This window comes from Phoenix dactylifera, chromosome 7 (genome assembly GCF_051530095.1).
Source record: "Phoenix dactylifera cultivar Ajwa chromosome 7, Ajwa_hap1_PhDact_Kaust_v1.1, whole genome shotgun sequence".
Lineage (NCBI taxonomy): Eukaryota > Viridiplantae > Streptophyta > Magnoliopsida > Arecales > Arecaceae > Phoenix > Phoenix dactylifera.
Genome location: NC_143196.1, coordinates 3,007,975 through 3,029,654, shown reverse-complemented (window position 1 = coordinate 3,029,654; position 21,680 = coordinate 3,007,975). Strand labels below are relative to the sequence as shown.

Below are 21,680 nucleotides of genomic sequence, written 5' to 3'. Positions count from 1 at the left end.
ATCATTCCCACAACTCTCTTTTCTACTATAGATAGCCTTTCATTGTATCCTTTTTTTTAATTATGAAGATAGTCAAGTCCTGCCTTTAACTTTATAAATTATTTAAGAAAAAGTGTTGTGAGAGATTTACGATATTTATTTTTTAGTGTATGAGATTTACAATGCATATCTTTTAGAGTTGGAAAATTTTTTATGTGCAAGTTGGTAGCTGATTTAATATTACTGTGATAAGATGGGCCCCTTTCTTTAGATCTTTTCTTCTTCTAGAAAATTGAAGCTCTAAAGAAAAGTGGTTAAGATACATAACGTAAGGAATATCCTTCTACCACATGACTATCGAGGTTATTAATAAGTTTGAAGGGTTCGAAGTTTTTCAATAACTTTGCTTGGAAAGGATTGATGTTGTTCTTTCGCCCATGAGCATAGCAGTAGAAAGAAAGCTTGATCATTGCAATATATTATGTGCCTTTAAGAGATTCTAATTTTTTTTATATTTTAATATATGCCCTCATACAAGCACCTAAAACAATAAATATTATAGGCTATGTTTCGATGAAATAAAATATATTAGTTGTTATAAATGAAGAAGAATAAAGTAGAATAATCTCATAATTAGTAAAAAAAACTTTCCTAATTTTTTTGTTATCTAATTGTTAAATTAATCTTTTTCTTTGGTCATATTTTTACGAAAATATTAAGAAACAGGCATTAGACAAATCCGAGTATTAAAATAGATTAAAATAAAAAAAATTAAATTAAATTTTTTTGCATGTAAACCTACCTAAATGTGTGAAATTGCATGAATATTCCCGCAAAATATTATGTGCATATATATATATATATATATATATATATATCCTTATAGATGTTTTTGTTTATTGCATATCTATCCATTAAGAAAATTTCAGTTATATTTAATTTTAAACCGCTAATTTCTTAACGGTGTTAGATAGTGTGGGCACATATGTAAAAAAATATATATATATACATATAAAACAAATATTTTATAAAAATATACATACAAATATAAATTTTGAAAGAATATTTATACAAATTTTAATATTTAGAAAAATGCATACAAAAAAAAAACTCTATTTTTTTTGAAAATATTAATAATTGCTGAACCAATGCTTTCATCGCAGGGGCCCATGCACATAATTGGTCCTTATTTTTCAGCTAGCATTATTTAGCTTCAACTTATTTTAATGGCATCAAGTTTTACTAGTGAAGGTCATGTCCGACGTTTGAAATCAATATGGCGATTTTCACATTTTAGCAATTTATATATATATTCATAACATAATAATAAAAATATCCGACACTTTAATAATGACCATTAAAACATAGCCATAGCCAACAATTTTTTTTATTAAATATATAATAGATATTTTATACAATTTTTTCAAAAAGGATATGTTTGATCAAACACAAATTACTCTAAAATATACCACTTTTGATCAACCAAATATACAAAAACTATGATATATTCATACATCAATTTTCAAAAAAAAAATTCCACAAATCAGCCAAGTCCTAAAGGATGAAGAGAATACTGTTTCTTTTTTTTCTTTTTTCCTTTGTCTGAGGGTTGGGGGGGTGTGGACTTAGAAAATGGATAGCATCACTGCTCAAAAACACCTCCAGCTCTAAAAATTGGGCAGTAGCACTACCCATCAACAACCACCTGTTTTGAAAACCTAGTAGCATCACTGGACATCAAGCAGAGAAAATGAAGGTGCAAGGTTATTATCAGCAAACCAATCAGCAAAAATGAAAAGATTTAAATGTGATGGTAGGTCATATGGTAGTAGGAGAAAATAGGTGGCAGTATCCTGCCTAGACACCTTAAAATTCACTAGCCTGCTTAAAGCAACAAAACTAAAGTAGCAATTGTCATTGCTCCATGAGAGAATTTACTCTTCAATGTACCATTATTAGCACTAACACAGTAACATATCACCTTAGGAGTGCTCTTTAACAAATTTTCCTGGAATGAATGATACAAAACCTACGTTGGTTTCCCTATTTTCACCATTACTAAGACGCCATATGTACATTCAAATTAAACACTACCAGTGAATTGATTGACAATTTTTTTTTATAATTAGGAATCTTCAATTCTCCTATATAATACCTTCCCAGTACATATAAGTCTCATTCACAACAATCAGTGTGAATTTCTTGAGCATGCTTCCCTGCTAGCAGCTCATTAAGTCTTTGCAATCAAACAATATCTGTCTGGATCATTCATCAGATAAAAGGATGGCATAAAAATGACTAAGTTTAGACTTCTGACATCATTTACAAGCACAGACATTAAAAAACATGGCAACTGCAAAATTGTTGGTTACCTTGTTTGACAAGCAGGGTGGCTCAGCCTGCCTACCCCTTATTTACAGTTTGTCGTCTCTCTTTATACAGGATTTGGCTACATGCCATTTGTACAAGGCTGTTCCTCTCTCTTCTTTTTCTTCTTCTTCCAGCACCATCTCCTTATCTTCTATAAATTCATCACATGTAACGGAACCATGATTTGAGCAAAATGTTAGATTCCATAATCAGAACGCAGCAGCAACAATCATTGTAACTACTACAAAACATGTGCCCTATGATCGTAACTGGCTTCAAGATAAAGGATAATTTAGCAGATGATTTTTATCTTACCAGCAAAGGAAAAAATTCAGGATTAGGCTTTGTAGCATGAGAATTGTTCATTTTATGTAGATTTACAAAGATTCACTTCCAATGATGCACTGAAAGAGGGAAAAAAATCAAAATGAGTTTAACCAAATAAGAAATGAGAATGTGTGGCACATTTTCATTTGAGACTGAAAAATCTTCACAATCAGGCTAAGGCCTAGATAAGGTAAAATTTGGTCATGCAAGACCTCTAGTAATACACTTGACAAATGAAACGTACTCCAATTTAAGATTCCCACAAGGTCATTGACTCCATTTGAGTCCTTGGCCTGCTCAAGGAAAGCAAAAACCTCCATAGCAATAAGGGATATATGAAAAGTTTATTCCTTAGCATGCAAGACTTTTCAATCCAAAACTGTTAGAAGAGCGCTAATCCCAGTCAACCCATGGCCCCTATATCATCAATATTAATAAACTGACTATGTGAAGTGAGAATTTAATTATGCTTTTCCAACAATCTATCCTGAAAATATTCGCACTCATTCTTCAATACATTACCGACAGTGTACTAGCCATAAAAAAATACTTCATTTGCCTCAATATCCCCTCAATATCCCTGTACCACACGATGCCACCAGTTCAGCCTAATACATGTCCATGCGTACATATTTGCAAAACCATCAGCTCCAGCAACAACTCATGTGAGAAATGCTAATATCTACTCTCTCCAAAGCATTTAAGGGGCTCTATGAGTAATCATAATTATAAAAGCATCAAATAAATACTTTTCATCCTAGGAAAAATATGCTTATTCCACTTTATCTTGGGGTGACACTAAAGAAACATCTTAAAGTTTCAAAAGTCCCCAAATTCTAGTATCCTTTTAGTTTACATTTTGTCAAGAAGAACATGGACTTATTCTGCGATCATGACCAAATGCGGCTCTTTTTGCTTCAGTTACAGCTTCATAAGTTAAGCATATGTTTTAATTTACTTTCTATTGGAAACAGTATCTGAATCAAAACTTTAGATTGTTAATGGAACAATGCACATCAGATTGGTCAACATTTATCAAAACTATTGTACCTAAGATCAGCATTAATAGTAGCATTCATTTGATATTCTTATTTACACGTAATCCAACATAGGATGCACTAAATCCATTTAATTATATCTACTGATGCTTATATTTTGGTGTGTTAAGCTCCATACTGTTTGAGAAGAATAGCATTGCATCCCATGGATTCATAAATCGCTACAACGGGACGGTATCATTGGTATTGTATCATTCCAACAAAAAACAGGCACCTGTTCAGGTGCCGAGCCACGAAAACCCTGTGCAGCATTCATTTGATATTTTGATTTACATGTAAACCAAAATAGGATGCACTAAATCCATCTAATTTATCTCCACTCATGCTTATAATTTGGTGCAACAAGCTCCACATATTTCTGTTGTGAAGAACGACAATACATCCCCTGGATTCATAAACTACTGAAATGGGGCGGTATCATTAGTCCCATAGCATTACAACACGAAAGCAACACCAGTTCAGGAACAGATACACAAAAATCCTGTGTATCAATATGTACCTGTCATACCGATGCATACTAACAATGCGCCAACTGTACCTATGCGTTCTGATAGTTTTTCATTCTTTTAATATTGTCGGTTTCGTTATATACCATTGGTACCAGTACCATACCATTAAGGCTGCAAATGGGTTGGGCTGACCTGTGAGCCGACTCGACCCTACCCGTTTAGACCTGACTTAATGCGTTCTTTAAGACCCATGGGGCTGGGTCGGGTTCAAACGTTAAAGTCTTTCACATTTCATTTCGGGTCTAAATTTTGTAAACTTTGACCCAACCCGTCCCGGCTTGTTGTACACTATATGGGTTTACTTTGGGTCTTCCTATTAGTTTTTTGACCCGATCCAAATTGTCCGAAGAGGTATTCCAAGTCATTTCTTCTTTTCCTCTGTTAAGAGAAAAGTGCTCAAACTAACCTTCCTACATTAAAAAAGACCAGCTGTTAAGGTTATTAACCTTTTGAAGCATATTACAGTTCTAGATAAACATTCATGGAGTTTTGACTTTTGACCATGTTAGCAAACAATTTTTTTGGTAGTCAAAATTCAGTTTAATTCAAAAGAGCAAAATTTTCTTCATGAAATCTTGTTAGTAAATAAATGCAGACTTAGACTGGAATCGGGCCAGACCCGAACCCAAGTATTTTGGATTGGGTCTTGGTCATACATGAACCCAACCAGAACTAAACGACCCACTAGATCTAAAATATTTTCCATGGACCAGGCCCAACCCAACCCGACCATCTACTAGTCTGGGTCCGAATCCAATATCATGACCTTACATGAAATCGGGTCAGGTCAGGTTGGGGTCAAGCATGCCCCTATTCGACCCAACACATTAGCAACCCTACATATCGTTCCATTGGGGAAAAAAGTATAGGGTTCAATACCCATATTTAAAACCCTGTTCCATCCTAACATAGACTAACTTGCCACAAGAATGAAAGATGTAGAAGAGATTGTAGAGGTTGAAGTTCTCGCATGCCCTAATAAATTGCTATCCTTTCAAACACATTACCTCCCACATTTAGAAAAATTTTGGCATCCAACCATATGCCATCGTTTCTACTCCCTTATGGATCAAAATAGCAGATTTTTTGTGCTTAAACACCATAAAGAGCTTCTACATTGTTATCTAAAATAGATTTGTACTAATGTAACAATCTCCTACAGATAGTGAATATTCAACTCCTTATTTAGAAACTCTTAGGCCCAGTTTGGAAACAGAACTGAAAATTCTCGCATAATTTTCTTTTATCCACAATGGTTATATAATTATTTTGAGGGTAAGGCTAAAAAAGTCTTCTTTTGTGCTCCAATGCTTCATCTCCAACTCATGACTACATTGTACCATACTACAATTGACTACAGTGATTCTTCTTGGTTCAAAGACAAATACGCCATGCTCTTCATGATTAGCTTTAGCTAATAAAGGGTGTTCTCGGCCATTTTGATAATCAGGTGGGATAGAGAATGGGAATAAACCCGATACAAGGGGACGTAAGGAACTATTGATCCCCAGTTATCTAGGGATCGACTGAACTGTCAAGAATGAGCTATTCAACTCCAAAAAATGGCTTATTGTCGCTTATGCTTGGGTAAGTAAAGACACGTGCCTTATTGAACCGCTAATCCTGCTTCCAGGCTAGGCTTTTAGGCGACATAGTTTCAATGGTGCTAGAATTGGTTTATAACTTGATTTAGGTAATGAATATAATTTTGAATGGCATTACACCTTCTAATCTCTAAATTTAGTTCATACTTTCTATCTAACATGATAAGTGATCATCCCTCTAGCACAATTCTGTCATCCATTATATTCAACTCCCACAACTCAATAATATAAGAGATCTCCAAATAAATGTGTTGATCATCATTCCAAAGTGTTAATAACATGGTAAGAAATAGATGTTGACCAAATAGAAACAAGGAGCTAGATGAAGTAGCATATCTTTCAACCTCCAAGAAATAGTTGGAAACATAAAAAAAACCTGTGGAGTATCCCATCAATTCAGACATTCACTTAAACATCTCAAGCAGACAAACATAAGGAGCAATTTTGTGAAACTTCTATCTAGATCCAAGAAATCAATTCATATGATTGAGTTTTCTAGAAAATTCCTTAATTCTTATCAACAAAACTAATAGCAAGAATATAGAATAGACCAAGGCTTTAAATCCCATAGAATGAGGGTGTCCTGGTTTCTCCATGGAATGGGACGCCCCGCTGTCCCGCCCCATCCCTACATCGGTCCCAATAGGTATCCTCTGTTCCTCTCCCCTTCTTCTTTCCTTTCTTTCTTTTTCTTCTTTCTTTCCTTCTTTCTTTTCTTTCTTTTTCTTCTACCTTCCTTTCTTTTCTTTCCTTTTTCTTTCTTTTTCTTATCCCTACCTTTCTTTCTTTTTTCCTTTTTCTTTTTCTTTCTCTCTCCTTTCTTCCTTCTTTCCTTCCTTTCCTTTTCTTCTCCCTTCCTTCCATTTTTCTTTTTTTTCTTCTTTCCTTTCACTTTTTTCTTTTCTTCATCTTTTCTCTGTCTTTTCCTCTCACCACATGGATGGGTTTCAGAGTTCCAACCCGTCTCGATCCCATTTTTTCATGGGAATGGGGCAGGACGATCGGGACTTCCCCCGTCCCGCCAGGACTTAAAACCTTGGAATAGACATTGACCAAACCCAAAGAAAAGGGTTCAGATGGAATTTTGTGTGTCGACAAACTTATATTATTAATTGATGGAGGTTTCAGGGATTGTATCTTATTGATGCCATACAGTATGTCATGTGAAAACACAGTAACAGCACAAATACAGAGATACATGCCCTTATATCTTGCATGCCAGCCCATATTGCTCCATGTTGGTGCAAGCTGGTCAAGAGCAATTCAAGTAAAAACAAACCATTTTGTTTGTCAGAAACCCTTGCATATAGTTGGGCATGCACCCATATTGATCTGATGCAAGTTGGTCAAAAGTGATTCAAGGGCATGTAACAAACACTGCTCAGCTCAACATAGCATGGCATGATCCATACCTCGCCAGCAAGTAACCAGCATTGGCACAGATGTATGACACATTTTAATCCTTAGTTACAATTCTGTGCTTATATATTAAATGTGGAGTTTGCATGTCTTGCTTAATCCTAGAATTCATAATAGGCAGCTCACAATCAGCCAACAAAGCAAATTAAAGGCCTGCAAAAGCTTATCTTCTAGAACGTTCGAAATTCTCAGGATTCCACTTTCTCGTGGTATGTCTAGATGCAAGGGAAACTGCTTGGAAAACTTATTTTTCTTGGAAAATCTAGTTTTCCATTTCCATTTGTTTGTTTCATTCGAAAATAACAAAGTCGGAGAGCTTTTCCAGATAACATTTCCATTTCAATGGAAAACATTTAGTTTTCCTTTTTATTTCCATGGATTTCCTTGCAACCAAACCTAATTGCCTATATAAATCAAATTCCAAAAGCCTTTAAAGTAGTCTTCAGCTTACCATTCAAACATAAAACTACATGGCAAAAGCTAGAGGGCTTCAACAATCCATGGAAGAAATACATTATAAAGCAAACCCCTTTTTAACTTCTTAGCTTGATTGATGATTGATGACACACCATATTACAACTGACTTTGGCATCTCGCTAAAATATTGAACTTCACTCTCCACCTGATAACTATAATCATACACAGGTTCACTTTTAACTCAATTCCTGTTTAACAAGTTCATAGTTCTCCCATATGAAGGCAGTTTAGTTAATGACAGAAGCATAAGTAACTTGAAGAATTTCACTCTCCAAATAATAGCTACAACCTATTCAAATTTTCTGAATATTTCATATGCATGGGCATCACATGCTTTGCTTCAGTCAAAGGCATATTAAAAAAAAAACTCATATTAAAACTGGGTACTTCATAAAATACCATCAACATCCTTCAACCCTAACTAGAGAAGACCTAAGGAACATAAGAATCCCTTTAAAACTTACAATTTAGCAAAAGCATGCAAGTCTATGCTACCTAAATGTTAAAATTTTCACGTGGCAATTAATTTAGGAACATAAGAATCCCTTTAAAACTTGCAATTAAGCAATGCACACAAGTCCATGCTAGCATCTGAAGACTAAATGTTAAAATTTTCATGTGCCAATTAGAAGAAAGAAAAAAATAAAGTCAACTGAAGGTGAGCATTAATCCTCAATCACCTAAAAAGAGGTAGTAAAATATGCATCAAAGGTGGTAAAATATGCATCAATATCACTCTCAGTGGTTCATAAGACTATTCCACACATTCTCTACCAAATCATACGAAATCTATATTGCGATATAGTGTCAAACATTATCAAACCGCTAAACATAGTTGAATTATTAAGATATACAAGCTTTGTCATGCATCAAGTTATCCTCCATCAGAGTCCAAAATTAGGGAATTTTTTTAGTATAAAAGATATGTTGTATCTAAGCTTGAAACACAACAACAACAAAAAAATCATAAAATTTGGTTACTGAGGAATTAAAAGCTAAGAGCCTAAGAGTAACTCTATAACATCCTGGCTTCCTTAGTTGGAGCCTCCCCACAGAATCATAACAAAAACAAATTTGCCACAGTAAAGTATGAAATATGTTATAAATCAGATTCCCATAACTGATGACTTGCAGAAATCAGTCAGAAAAGCAAAAACCATCCTTAGATTTGGGTTCATACATACATGTCTGTTGATTCCATGGTACTGCTGAGAAAAATATTATCAGCTAAAATCACTGGGCTGTGTGAAACAGCCGCTCCAAAAAAAACACCTTATGTGCAGCCAATCTGTCTCATCAAGCCCTCAATCTCTCATAAAAGGATTTTTCTGCATCAGCAAGTCATTGTGTGTATGGTGGAGAGGAAAGGAGATCGCTCTAGAAGGTACTCCCATGGTTAGCAGTCATTATCTACATCTTGACATATTTGTCTACATAAGCCTGCAGATAAAAGAAAGTCAAATTGGTTTTTAAACAGATATTGGATTTTGCAATGGAACGTCTTTAGTCTTGTATAAAAGAGGAAAACCACCATCAATTGAGAATATATGATTGAAGTGAACAAACAAAACCACATTAGGATCAATTTTTGACAGCTATCGATAGTGGGGCACATTCCTTGTTCAAAACTCCTCCAGTTAAGCCATACTCTGCCCAAGGCCCCCACCAAGAGACCCCAGTCGAGTAAAGATCTAGATATGGAAATTGAACCCAAGACATGAATATTTCTTATAAGACCCCTAATCGGTAAAATATTTAATCCAATAAGAAGTATCTTTTTCTATTTATCAAAGAATTCATACTAAAATCAGTAGAACACAAAAGAAGACTGGAGAAATACATCGTGTTCAGAGGAAAAGGTATTTCCTCTGGGTGCAGAAGCTTGAAATACTCATATGAGATTTTTCTATTTAAACATATGCAAGAAAAAAAAAGAACATAACAATGTATGGTATAAGCAATATGGACATACCATCACCAGCTTGGTCAGTTTTCGCTGTGATGACTCTACATATTGATTGATCTTCACCTGTGTTTTGGGTATCTGATGACTTGGAATTGCACCAGAAACCTTATCCACTGTTTTCTTCACAATGGTCTTAAATGCCTCTTTGCTCATGTTTCCCTGTCTCCATGAAGGCTTAAGGACTTCCTTCACAAAATCTGCAAGGGCAATCTTGAGAAGTTTCAGCGACCTTGAATGCTTGCTCTTCTTCTTTCCAGGTGATCGAACCTGGCCAATCTCAATTTCGCCTGCAGCAGTGTTCCCTCCTTCAGTTGGAATGACTGGGCTCCAGTTTTTCGCATCCACTTGTTGAGGGCTCCCGTTCTCAACAGCATCCACCTCTGCATCTGTGGCCACCTCACCAAATTCATCAACTTCCGACATAAGTTCAGCACCTGTGCCATCTTTCTGCCTATTGTTATCCTCAACATCTAAAGGCCTAGTCAAACTGTTGATTTTTGGTGCCATGCCTGCATCATTAGCAGCCAGGTTTTGCTCTTGAACATGATTTAGATTCTCGAGTGTGTTAGAAGATGGTTCGATGCTGTCAAAGAGTGGATCATACGGGACACCAGATGCAGGATCCCTAACAAACTGCTTGTCCACATCCGGTAGCACTTCTGCAGAACTTTCATGAGAATAACCAGCACTTCTTGGCAAGAATTGCTCTCCTGATCTTCTTGAATTGGGTGGTGAATCTGCCAACCTTGAACCACAACCACCTAATGGCCCATGGCTTGAACTGAACGAAGAATCATATTTACTAGAACCAATCTTTAAGCTTCCAGGTGGATCTTCAAAAGTAGATGCAAACGGGTTGTAGTGGGCGGAGATAGATGTTTTTGGTGCCCCAGTATCAGATAGCTGAGGTAGCAAATTGCTCTCTGAGAAGGTCGATGAGAATCTTTGTAGAGAAGGATTAGTCATGCCCGGGCCACCCACATTTGAAGGAAAATTCATGCTGGAAAGGCGTTGCCGGTCATACGAAGGTTGTGAATAAGGCAGATTGCTGACAGTAGGGAATTCTTCCCTAGAGGAAAACCCTAGGGGCAGACGATTCCCAAGGAAAGACTCTGATTGATTTGAAACGGTTTGAGGATACATAGCACTGCTTCGGGAATACAAATTAGAAGAACTAGGCGCCTGAGCAGGAAATGGAATTCGAGCATCATCATGAGGAGATTGATGATGCAAATGATATTCCCCCTGCCATAAATCCGAGATGATTCGAAAACCTTCACGCATAGGAGGGCGCGATAACCAATCTGCTCTATGAAATGGATCATTCTGCTGATTTTCCAATGGCAAAGACCTCCATTTAAACTCATCCTTATGCAAGGGAGGATGATGAGACGACTCCATTGACTGGAAAGATTGAGGACGAAAATCAACTAACTGAGAACGAATCAGCTCCACCGGAGGATAGGACCTTATAGAAGGAAAGTCGTTTCTAGGTGGCATAATATTTTGCTGAAACTGCATGTGTGAAAATTCTGTTGCAGGAAAGGCAGGCCTGCTGGGCAATCCATTCACATGTGAAGGTGGTGGCAAAGTGGGATATGACCACATGGAGTTCGGAGGATGCACACATTGAGAATGGTAATCACTAGCCACAGGTGGTCGGTGGGAATTTAACATATCTAAGGGACGAGGCTGTGAGTAGCCTGTGACTGGTGGTGGGAGATTCTCTCTAGGATGTTGTGAAGCAAATGGTGCAGTAATATTGTCAGCAGGAAGGAAGGGAGGAGGATGCCCCTGGGGTGCAGGTAGCAGCTGAGATGGCTGAGATTTATCATCGGGAACTGAAAATCTGGTTGGGGGAAACTCATTCAGAAGCAACCTTTGATTCCAAGGCTGACTTGTAGGATCATGATTTGCAGATGAATAGCTCACAGAACTTGGGATTTGATACGTCTGAGATGCTAGAGCATCTTCTGAATATGGCAGAATAGAAGGGACATGATTTTGAAATGCATCAGCCTGAACAATTTGACCCTCTGCAAGAGAAAAATGAACAGCATTTTGAGATTCCAAAATAGCAGTGCAAGCACAAGTGGCTTGTGAAGAATGAAAAAATACAAGCTCACCTGAGTTAGCTTGTCCCAAAACAGTTTCTTTGAGCAAACCTTCAGATTTATGAGAAGGTGAAGGCTGGGAGGATTCTAGCATAGGCTGAGTTGTTTCTTCCTCCACATCATTAATCTTAGGTGCCTCCTGCACCATTTCCATTTGTTTTGGTTCCTTCACTTGACTAATAATATCTTGAGAAGCTTGATCAGTAATTTGTTGTTCCCCAGTATCATTTTTCAAACTCAGTATTGCATCATCTATCACAGAGTCCAATGCAATTTTCTTACCCAAAACTCCATCATGAGTAATCTTAGTCCTGGCCTCAGACAATTTCTCATCAGTCTGCACCTCCAACCTCTTTGTTTCTTCCAGATTGACATCATCGGACTTCTCAAAATCCATATTTGTCATTAAACCCGTAGCATGGTAGTGGTTTTCAGAAACCAAAGTATCATCATGCCCATCATAGTTGTCAGAACCTTGTGCAAAGTCTTTATGATCTGGCTGCCTGTCCTGGTGCTGTCCAACATCCTGGTGGAGAAAACACGATGCCCCATGGAAGCACCTTCCTTGAATAAAATTGAAATATTTGGGAGGCTGATCTTGATCTCCTCTCTCAGATAGAGTTGTCCGCCTATAATCTGACGGCGACTTACTCCTGCTCCTTGTAGGGGACAAGCTGAAAAAATACAAAGTGTACGAGGCATTTTAGACTCTGCTGCATTTCGCATGAACATGAATACAAACTCACAAAGCATGTGCAGCAAAGCATTTGAAATCTCAAATATCCGAAAATAATTTGACCAAACGACATATCCACCAAATTACATAGAAAATCATGATATTGTACCTGCAAGATCGCCTGCATTTGTCTCTTCTCCTAGGACTGCGACTCCACCTCCATCTACTTTCTTGTGGTGACCGACTGTGACTCCAACTCCTCACCCTTTTACCGCACCTTTCATTGCTGTGCATCCCATCAGAGACGCTGTCACCGACACCTTCTCTTACCAATTGCCCAAATTCATCCACATTTGGTGTAGTGGATTCCTGCTTTGCGTCCCCTGAGTGAAGCTTAGTGAATTGACAGTCAAGATTAATACTTTTACCCCCCACAATATCATTGTCCTCAGAAGGTTCAGAAGTTCCAGTCTTATCATGCAGTCTCTCATCATGTTGATCGTGATTACTATGATCAGACACAATTTCAATTGCATCAATAGAATCAGCAAAGATAACACCTGGTGGTGAAGATTTTTGTGGGGATGAGCAACCAAAAGGAGTAGCTTCTTTGGGCATTGTGGACAAAGAATGACTTGAATCAGTCTGCAATCTGGATTTCTCGGTCCCAGGAAGACTCTTAGGGCTAAAATTAAGAGGCAATTCATACCCCTTATCCTTTTGCAAGTCTGACCTGTCTACAGAAGCTGAATGGGAGGTCCTAGCAGGGTTGATGCTATCCACATAGCCTTTATCATCATCTTCTCCACTGTCATCCGAAGCATAACCTTGTATAAGCTGGAATGGGCTTCTGTCTTTAACAAATACCCTCGGAGTTTCTGTAGTTTTGCCACAGGCAGCATCTGGCGCAACATTGACCCAGCTAGAATCTTGAGTTAGTGGCCTAACAGGCTGTTGCATGTCATCATCTACAGCACATTCAGCAGCACCAGGCAAAGGCCTGACTGGACTAACATCTTTGATAAATGATGAGCCCCTGTCATCTGAAAAATAATATCAGATTGGTAATTTATCTAAAAATAAAAGTAACTACTATGGTGAAACACATGGATATAATCCCAGCCCAAGATAGATAAATGACAGTGCAACCATCATAAGAAAAGGGTGGTCTAGTGCACAAGGCTCCCGCTATTGTGGGGTCTAGGAGGGTCAGATTTCTATATCCTTAGTCCCACATGTGGAGAGGTTGTTTCCATATTCCGAACCCATGATCTCCAGGTCACAATGCATTGCATCAAGGCACCCTCGACGACCATCATAGGAACATTTTAAAAAATCAAATTCTAACTATATATGCAAGCATACACGAGACTAGGCCGTAAGATAATTTACTAGAGAAATATAAAAACCTTGTTTCTGAAGAAAATTCTAAGACTTCCTCAAATTTAATAAAGTTGTTCCCCACCTTAAGCCTCACGGACAGGTGTGCCTAAACAGCTAAACTATGGCATGGGCATCCAATTAGAGGTGCCAGCAGGTCGGGTTCAGGTTTGGTTTGATCCATACCCAAACACAATCTATTTGTTAGATCCCAAAGCCAAAACCCAATCAAAACTCTATACCCATATCCAATATCAGACCCAAAAAAATGTCGGGTATCAGATCAGGTTTTGGGTAGAAATCAGTTATTTAACAAGTTATTTAGCTACAATTTTGCAATATTTTAAATTCACTTAACACATCTAAAATGCTACCTCATGAACGGTGAAACAAGTAACAAAAAATGATATTAAAATATATTAAAAAATATCTCAAAAAAAGGTATCTATTTGACTATTACTTTGTTATTTAAGCATCAATGCAATCATAAGATTAGAAGCATGAAAAGACCCTACAATAATCGAGCTCGATATAATATTAAATCATAACAAATATGTTGTAAAAAGACTACCATAACTGATAATGGATAAGGATTTGGTAGAACAAGATGGGTTACAGTCTAACTACACTCTGCTTCATTTTTCTTTTATGATTAAAAAGAAAAATTGACAGATACACGTACAAACATGAATATAAGCATATATAGATCTCCAAGACTTCAGTCAAACATAGGATGATCGACCCCAGCAATACCTTAGGTACCATGTGACCTAGTTTATCCGCGTATACTTTGTCTTGCCTTTATTGTTGAAATAACCAAAATATCCATTTATTAGCCAAAAAGAACCACAAAGAGAAAGGCATTTTTGTCTTTTAGCCTAATAATAATCATTGTAACAGTTGTGCTATGGTACAACGTAATCATGACAAGAGGATAAAAATTGATTTATCTGAATAAAAAAAAAAAGACTTATCCCACCTTGTCCCACTTTATATGGAATTTATTATACCCAGAAAGGATACCCCAAATTCCCCATTCCACCTCCAAAGTAGGCCTAAGAAAGGGGCATAAATAAAAAGGATAAACAAGGGATATAAAGCAGTTGCTATTCATTAGTCAAGAGTGGGAAAACATGTCCTATTAGACTACACAGAAACAGGAAGAGGAAAACCTATGAATATCCAATAAATTTGTCTCTCAGCTGAACTTGAGAACCCATCATAGTTGTCAGAAAATCATTTACATTTCCTTTTTCTTATTCTTAACCAATACCATTTTGTTTCCCTTATCAAGTACCCACCCTCATTAAAATAGATCAGTTGTCCAAAATAAAGTGCCAAAAAATGACAGCATCTACAAGAGCTAAGTCATCTGAAAATACAGCAGAATATTATAACCAATTCATGCAACACAGGAATAAATTATGCAGGAATAAACAGATGAAACTATTATTCTGTAATAAACATAACGAAACAAATTGATTATCAAAGCAGAATATCTAAGTAAGAAAAGGCAATAAGGGGAAAAGAAAGCAGAACAAAGAGTTTCAAACTGATACCTTCCCCTTCTTGCAGTATGGATGAAGGTCCTGAACAGGATACAGTGCTAGACATTGCACCCTCCCGAATGAGCCCTGTTGTACTCTGAGGTGCTGGCTCTTCAACAACATCCCTTTCATTAGTTAGAGAGGCAGACTCTCCAGTCGCTACTGTGTTTAATTTGTTGAGACCAGCATCACCACCAGGCAGGCGAACATCATCTAGACATGCTCCATATGGTAAAAGGTTCAGTATCAATGTAACACACACCACAACTTTTTGACTAAAAAATAACACAAAAAACAAGCATTAGGCTGAAAACCATATAACGACTTTGCGTGTGAGAAGACATGTAAGGCACAAGTTCAAAAAAGAGTCCCTCAGCTGATTTGATCTGCGTAATTGGAAGAAAGTTAAACAAGACAAAATGAGAAGTACATGCAAAAGAGCATCCACACATAGAAGCAGCAGAAAATACAGCCAACTGCCAAAGACACAAGCAGCAGCCTCACAACAGAGTATAGGGTCCAGAAGATCAAGTTTGGCCAAAATAAATAATTAATGACTAAATGCGGCCACAAAAAGGCTGAGAGCAGTAGTGAAAACTCCAAAAGCAACACAAGGCACGGAAGCAGGCGTTTACAAATTAAATGTTACTATACTGACAGCATGGAACAAACCAAAATCTGGGTCCATGCTAAAGAAGCGAAAAGAACTAAAGCACCTGGACAATAGTTGTTCCCAAAGAAGCAACATAGCATTAAATAACAGTAACTGCAGGGAACCAAATAGTCCACAAATAGATTGCCTTCAAAATGCCTGCCCGCTTGCCTTGCTGTGAGTAATGTCTAAAACTTACAACAGGCTCTGACACTCCCAATGTTACTATGCTGAAAGTGTGGGACAAAACAAAACCTGGGTCTCTGTTATTTCCAAAACTGAGAGCAGTCCTTTCTTTCCTTAGTGTCCACTGATTGTAGAAATTCTCCAAGTCCAAAGACTTACTTCCTTTTCATTAAAGAAGAAACCAGCTTGCTAGATGACAATCTTAATTAAATGATATCAATAGTTACCTAAAGCTGCATTAAAAATAATTCTAATATCCAGAGCAAATGTAAACCTGTTGATCTTAATCAAGTCAGAGCAATAAGAAGCGGCTGAAGAGCATTGGGTACCGGTCATGGAGCAAATAAACAGATTTTAAGTGGGTGTGACATCAACTAAGACTAAAGCAATTACATCCTAGCAGAATAAAGATCAGTTAGGGTGATCATATTAACATCAGAAAGTAATTAAAGTAACCATTCATCTTTCTCAGATTGTAATTAAAATGGAAAGAATTTTGGAAAGCAATCCAATAGACTTGCAAATCAAAATTAGATATGGAGAAGTTTTTAGAAAACAATACTTTTAGGTACGCATTAAATTCTAAATGTGTAACAGCAGTCATTGGAGTGTCAAAGTTGGAACACTCACTAGACAAACTTAGAGTGGTCAAAAGCCACTGAATAAATACTTCAAGCTTATTAATTGATATAAAATATACATTATTGAAAATGCAGAGCTCTACTTTCAGCTTAGAAACACAACATAAGTAGTAAAACTGAATAGTCCTTAGGATATATGTTGGCCTACAGGAACTTATAAAGCGCCAAAATTTGTTCTACAGATTGACAATAGCAAGTTCCCGAGTCATCCTTAAAAATCATCTTCTCCCTCCTCCTCCTCCATCAACTTTTTACCCTTGCTTTCTTATGCATAAGTTGATAATCATCCTTGGTCTTTTTTCTCTATAGATGAATTTTTCAACTTTGAGTCATGACATTACTAATCCATATTAAGACCATGGACTTGAGATCTTGAGGAGTACTTGTGACTGAGCAGTTGCCATTTCTGCATTCATCAAAAGAGCTAGACACTAGGAGCAACCAGCATGCTATTGTTAATAAGAAATGGAGCAGGAAAAGAAGCTACTATGTCTAATTTAGTTTAGACTCATTCCTCCAATATTCATTTCAAACTTCTTAGAGTAGAGCCTCTCTGGAGATCACAAGTTCTAAAGGTGGAAAAAACAGGCTTAGATGTATAAAAACAATTCAGCGACTTCGAAATGAAACAAGTAGTGCTTACTATATCATCCTTCTGCCTCACACCCAGCAATTATGCGTAAAGATGCAGAAATGGTAGAACATGGCCAATTATAAAATTGCTTAAATTTTAAGAGAAATGTGGCATAAAAATAGCAGAAAATCATCTTAAAGATACACAACAAGGAATGCAAGCAACAATTTTAAGAGAAATTGCCCACAAGCTTAAAATTTCAGTATTCACATGACCATGTACACCAAAATTCACATATCAGTATAAAAGGAGACTTGTTACAAGTATAGAAACGAAAGGCAGCCGCACTTGTCAGTCACTGGCATAGCAAGTGACTATGCATAAAATAGCAACCTTTGAATATTAATTTTAATGACAATCAAGGATTAATGGATCCCAGAAATTGCAAGGGTAGAGAAGTGTGAAGGAAGCAAGAGATGTTCACTAACCTTCCACATCCATGTCCGATGCAGTAGGTGAACTCAATGCATCTTCATTTTCCAATTTATCAGATGGCAAAGAACACTCCATTTCCAATGGCCTCTCTGAATGTTTGCTTGATTCCATTTCAAAACGAAATTTCTTTTTCATCCACTGAAAATATTCATACCCAATAGCAGCGGCACTCCCAGGTGCACCTCCAAACAAGAAGGCAAATTTTGGATTCTTGACCTCCCTTGCACAAGCCAAGTTTTCAAATTCAGGTCCAACCTTTGCAATAAAATGACACAGCACCTCAATATTCCGAACAACATCTTCTTCAATTGGCTTCGGTGGAGGTGGAGGGAGATCTCCTGATGCTTCTCCTTCCACTGGTAAAACCTTCTTTCCAGCATCATTACCTTCACGTATGAGTAAACTTCCAGACACAGGGGCACTATCAACTGTTCGGGCTGGAGTAACTGGGGCATCAGCAGGAACATGCCCTAAGGAACAGGCCCCATCAGCTGCAGAATCCATCGAAGGTGCCTTTGTAGCAGTTGAAAGGTCCGCCATTGGAGGAGCCGGTGGAGGTGGTGAAGGTGGAAGGGGTGGAGGAGAAGACGGAGGAGGGGGAGGTGGAGGGGGTGGAAGGGAGGGTGGGTGAGCATCTCCAACTGAAGTACTTCCAAATGGCACAAATTGAGCATGCGTTACTGAGACAAAACTAGATGGAGGAGGATGTGGAGGACTTGGCACATGTTGAATCCCAGGAGGGGGCAGGGGAGGAGCCCTATACAGAACTTGTCCTTGCGAAGGAGGAGGTGGAGGTGGAAACATTCTTGGCGGTGGCGGCAACTGTTGTGGTATTTGGTAGCCATTCTGGCTTGACATGGATGGAGGGTAAGAAGGGCCCGGGCCGGCATAGGAAGGAACGATTGGGGCACTTCCATGGACTGGAGGAGGAGGTCGGTGGACGTAAGGCTGCCCCATGCGGCCATGTTGCATAGCTGGAGGGGGTGGGCCGGGAGGGGTTTGCTGGAATGGAGGCGGCGGCTGCCCGTGCCTAAATTGGCGGGCATAGTTCCCTTCTCCATACATCTTCCACTTTTAGAATCTCTTCTTCAAAGTTCAGACACTATTTGGAGTTTCCTACATGATTCGTACTAGAACCTTTCAGTCGCTTCTTCGCTTCTTTCAGAAGAAAAGGGAAAAAGAAAAGAAAAAGGGGCGTTTTTTTCTCTATACCATCAGTAAAAGCTGCAGAAATTCAGAAAATCCACCAGATTAAAAAAGAGAGAAAGAAAGAAATTTACGCAAGGCTCGATATTACGAAAATGTATAGAAATAGAATACCACAGAAATCAATCCAAGAGTACTAAATCTATCAAAAACTACACAAAAAGCACCAAAATTATCAGTATCTCCGATTACCAGTAACTCAAAAAGCGCCTAAAACCCACTCCTTCGTCACAGAACAGTATCAAGAGAAAAATTTTCACGAAAAATTCGATCAAAAACCATTCCTTTTACCTCTAACGAACATAATCCATAACCCTAACCCTTTAAGCCGAATCAGATTCCAAACCTAGGGCAAGCACCAATCGTAGCACCACAAGCGAACTTCATTGCTTCATAAATCGAACACCATCGAATTCTGAAACCAAAAGCATACCTTTTTCGTGGGAGACGGCGTACAGATCCCCTGTCACATCATCACCCCTAGCGATCGTTCGGAGGCCTCAGGGATTGAGCAGCGAAACAGGGGAATTCCGATCGAAAAAACAAAAGCGAGGGCTTGAGGGTTCGGATTCGAACAAGACAGGCGAGGGAGGAATAAACCCTCGAAGATTTTTCTTTGTTTATTTACTTATTTTTCTTCCGTTCTCCGTGACAGCGAGGGCGGAGAAGAGGGAGGAGGAAGTGTCGGTTAATTGAAGGAGCTCTTGGAGGGGGAATATAGAGTGGCGTCGGACGTGGAACGGTGGGATGGGCAGAGATCGACCGTACAAAATAAATCGAACGGTCAGGACTCCACTGAACGGAAAGAGTTAATCTTCTTAGACTTATTATTCTTGAGCTTTTATTTTATTTTTCTTATTATTATCATATATATATTATTTTTTAGTGAAGCAGGTGTACCATGTACGAGTAAAAAAAAATCACAAGTTAACAATTCTCAAAGTGCGCCAAATAATCCCCTTCCTCCTAGCCATAGCATCTTTCCAAAATGATTAATCATATACAAAGCTACCCATTCTACTGCTTCGTTGGCTTTATGATACACGTGCTTTGTTCGCAAGTCCATTCCATCATTGATCATAGCCTGAATGCCCCTAAGCAACGGTGGCACATGCCCACCCCCAGAACTTTTATTATCCTTCAAAGAAAATCTAAAAAAACAATATTATTATCCACCAAAAAAAAAAAATCTACAAAACAAACACTAGAGCTAGATTATTTAACTAAAAAATTATAAACTCAAAAAAGAAAGCTGGGTTTTTCCTCAAATAAAAATAGAAAAGAAAGAAAGAAAGAAAAAAAAACTGGGTTTCGTTCCTATTGGTCCATCTTGATTGAAGGATATGGGTTTGCATATGAATATGGGTGTCATTAAAAGGGAAGGAAGGGTTTTGGCTGTGTGTGTGTGTGTGTGTGTGTGTGTGTGTGTGAGAGAGAGAGAGAGAGAGAAGCAGGACTCTGAATATAGGTTTTATTTTGTGGTTATGAGGACCAGCAAGTAATTATGAATCTTGTAAGGGCAGAAATATCAAATAAGGACATTGGTGGCAGATGCCGTTAAGAGGAACTAATTTAAGTTTTTTTTTTTGGAAAAAAACTAATATGAGTTTTCACAAGCACGACCCACTTGATGCTCAAAATATAATTTTCCAACTATTTTAGAAATATTATCTAGTAATGTAATAAATTATAATAAATAAGAAGTTTCAATAATTAAATTTTTGTGATAAATTTTAATGATTGCCGATACATTAATATTTGCATCATTAATATACGTTACATATGAGGCAATAAACTTTAATATAGCAGTATTCATGCGCTGAATGGAGAACTTTAGCCTTTATTTCAAATATATATATCTATACACAATAAATAATATATTAATATATAATAAATTAGAATAGATATAATAATTTTACTTATCATCCAAGATAAAGAATTGTATTAATGATAACATAAATACAGACATCCACATGATGAATGGAGAACTAATACATGTCGTCGAGCCTCCATTTTAATTATATATAATACAATCATCATTATAAAGGCCGTAAAATTGCAGTGCGGAGATAAAGATATAGGTTCGAAGGTTGTTAAGATTAATAGAACGCTAATGCAAATTCTGGGGATGCTTTCTAAACTAATCGGTGAAAATGATACCTATGTAATTTTCTTACAAAACTATCCTCATACAAAATTATTATTATTCGATAATAAAGTTTTTCATAGCAGTTAATTAGATTTCCATCCAAAGGCTAACAAATCTAAAGATCATATCAGTGAAGAAAAGAATCAGGATATTCTAATCATGAAACTTTACAAATATTCCGAAACAATATATTCCTCAATTTATTTTTAACTTTTTCTTAGATTATCTATGTCTAACCATATAGCTAACCCGAGTAATACTTATTCCTCATATGGATGATTACTTGTCCAGGACGTAGGCTTGGGAGGTCCTGAGCATTGGCTTGCCTTTTTGATCCCTAGCCAGGGCCAT

General features: G+C 37.4%; 1 protein-coding gene across 25 annotated transcripts; it reads right to left on the bottom strand.

The window, feature by feature from the left end:
- Positions 1–1,329: 1,329 nt before the first annotated feature.
- LOC103722082 (uncharacterized) lies at positions 1,330–19,870 on the bottom strand. Of its 25 annotated transcripts, XR_015967188.2 has the most exons (10): positions 19,614–19,866; positions 17,968–19,090; positions 15,439–15,648; positions 12,669–13,542; positions 11,836–12,497; positions 9,716–11,745; positions 8,928–9,183; positions 2,665–2,753; positions 2,352–2,500; positions 1,330–1,709 (listed from the first exon to the last, which is right to left on the bottom strand). XR_015967188.2 is itself a non-coding variant. In XM_089924172.1 (7 exons), exons 2-7 carry the CDS (start codon positions 19,037–19,039, stop codon positions 2,429–2,431), a joined length of 4,911 nt encoding a protein of 1,636 aa, XP_089780298.1. In that variant the 5' UTR covers positions 19,040–19,198; positions 19,614–19,870; the 3' UTR covers positions 2,240–2,428. The 25 variants fall into 25 exon arrangements, 8 of the variants coding, with proteins under 8 accessions (XP_089780298.1, XP_038983474.3, XP_089780295.1 ...); XR_005512252.3 differs by lacking the exon at positions 2,665–2,753 and having other exon boundaries at positions 15,439–15,639; positions 17,968–19,198; positions 19,614–19,870; XR_015967187.2 differs by lacking the exon at positions 19,614–19,866 and having other exon boundaries at positions 17,968–19,188.
- Between the last annotated feature and the right edge of the window lie 1,810 nt (positions 19,871–21,680).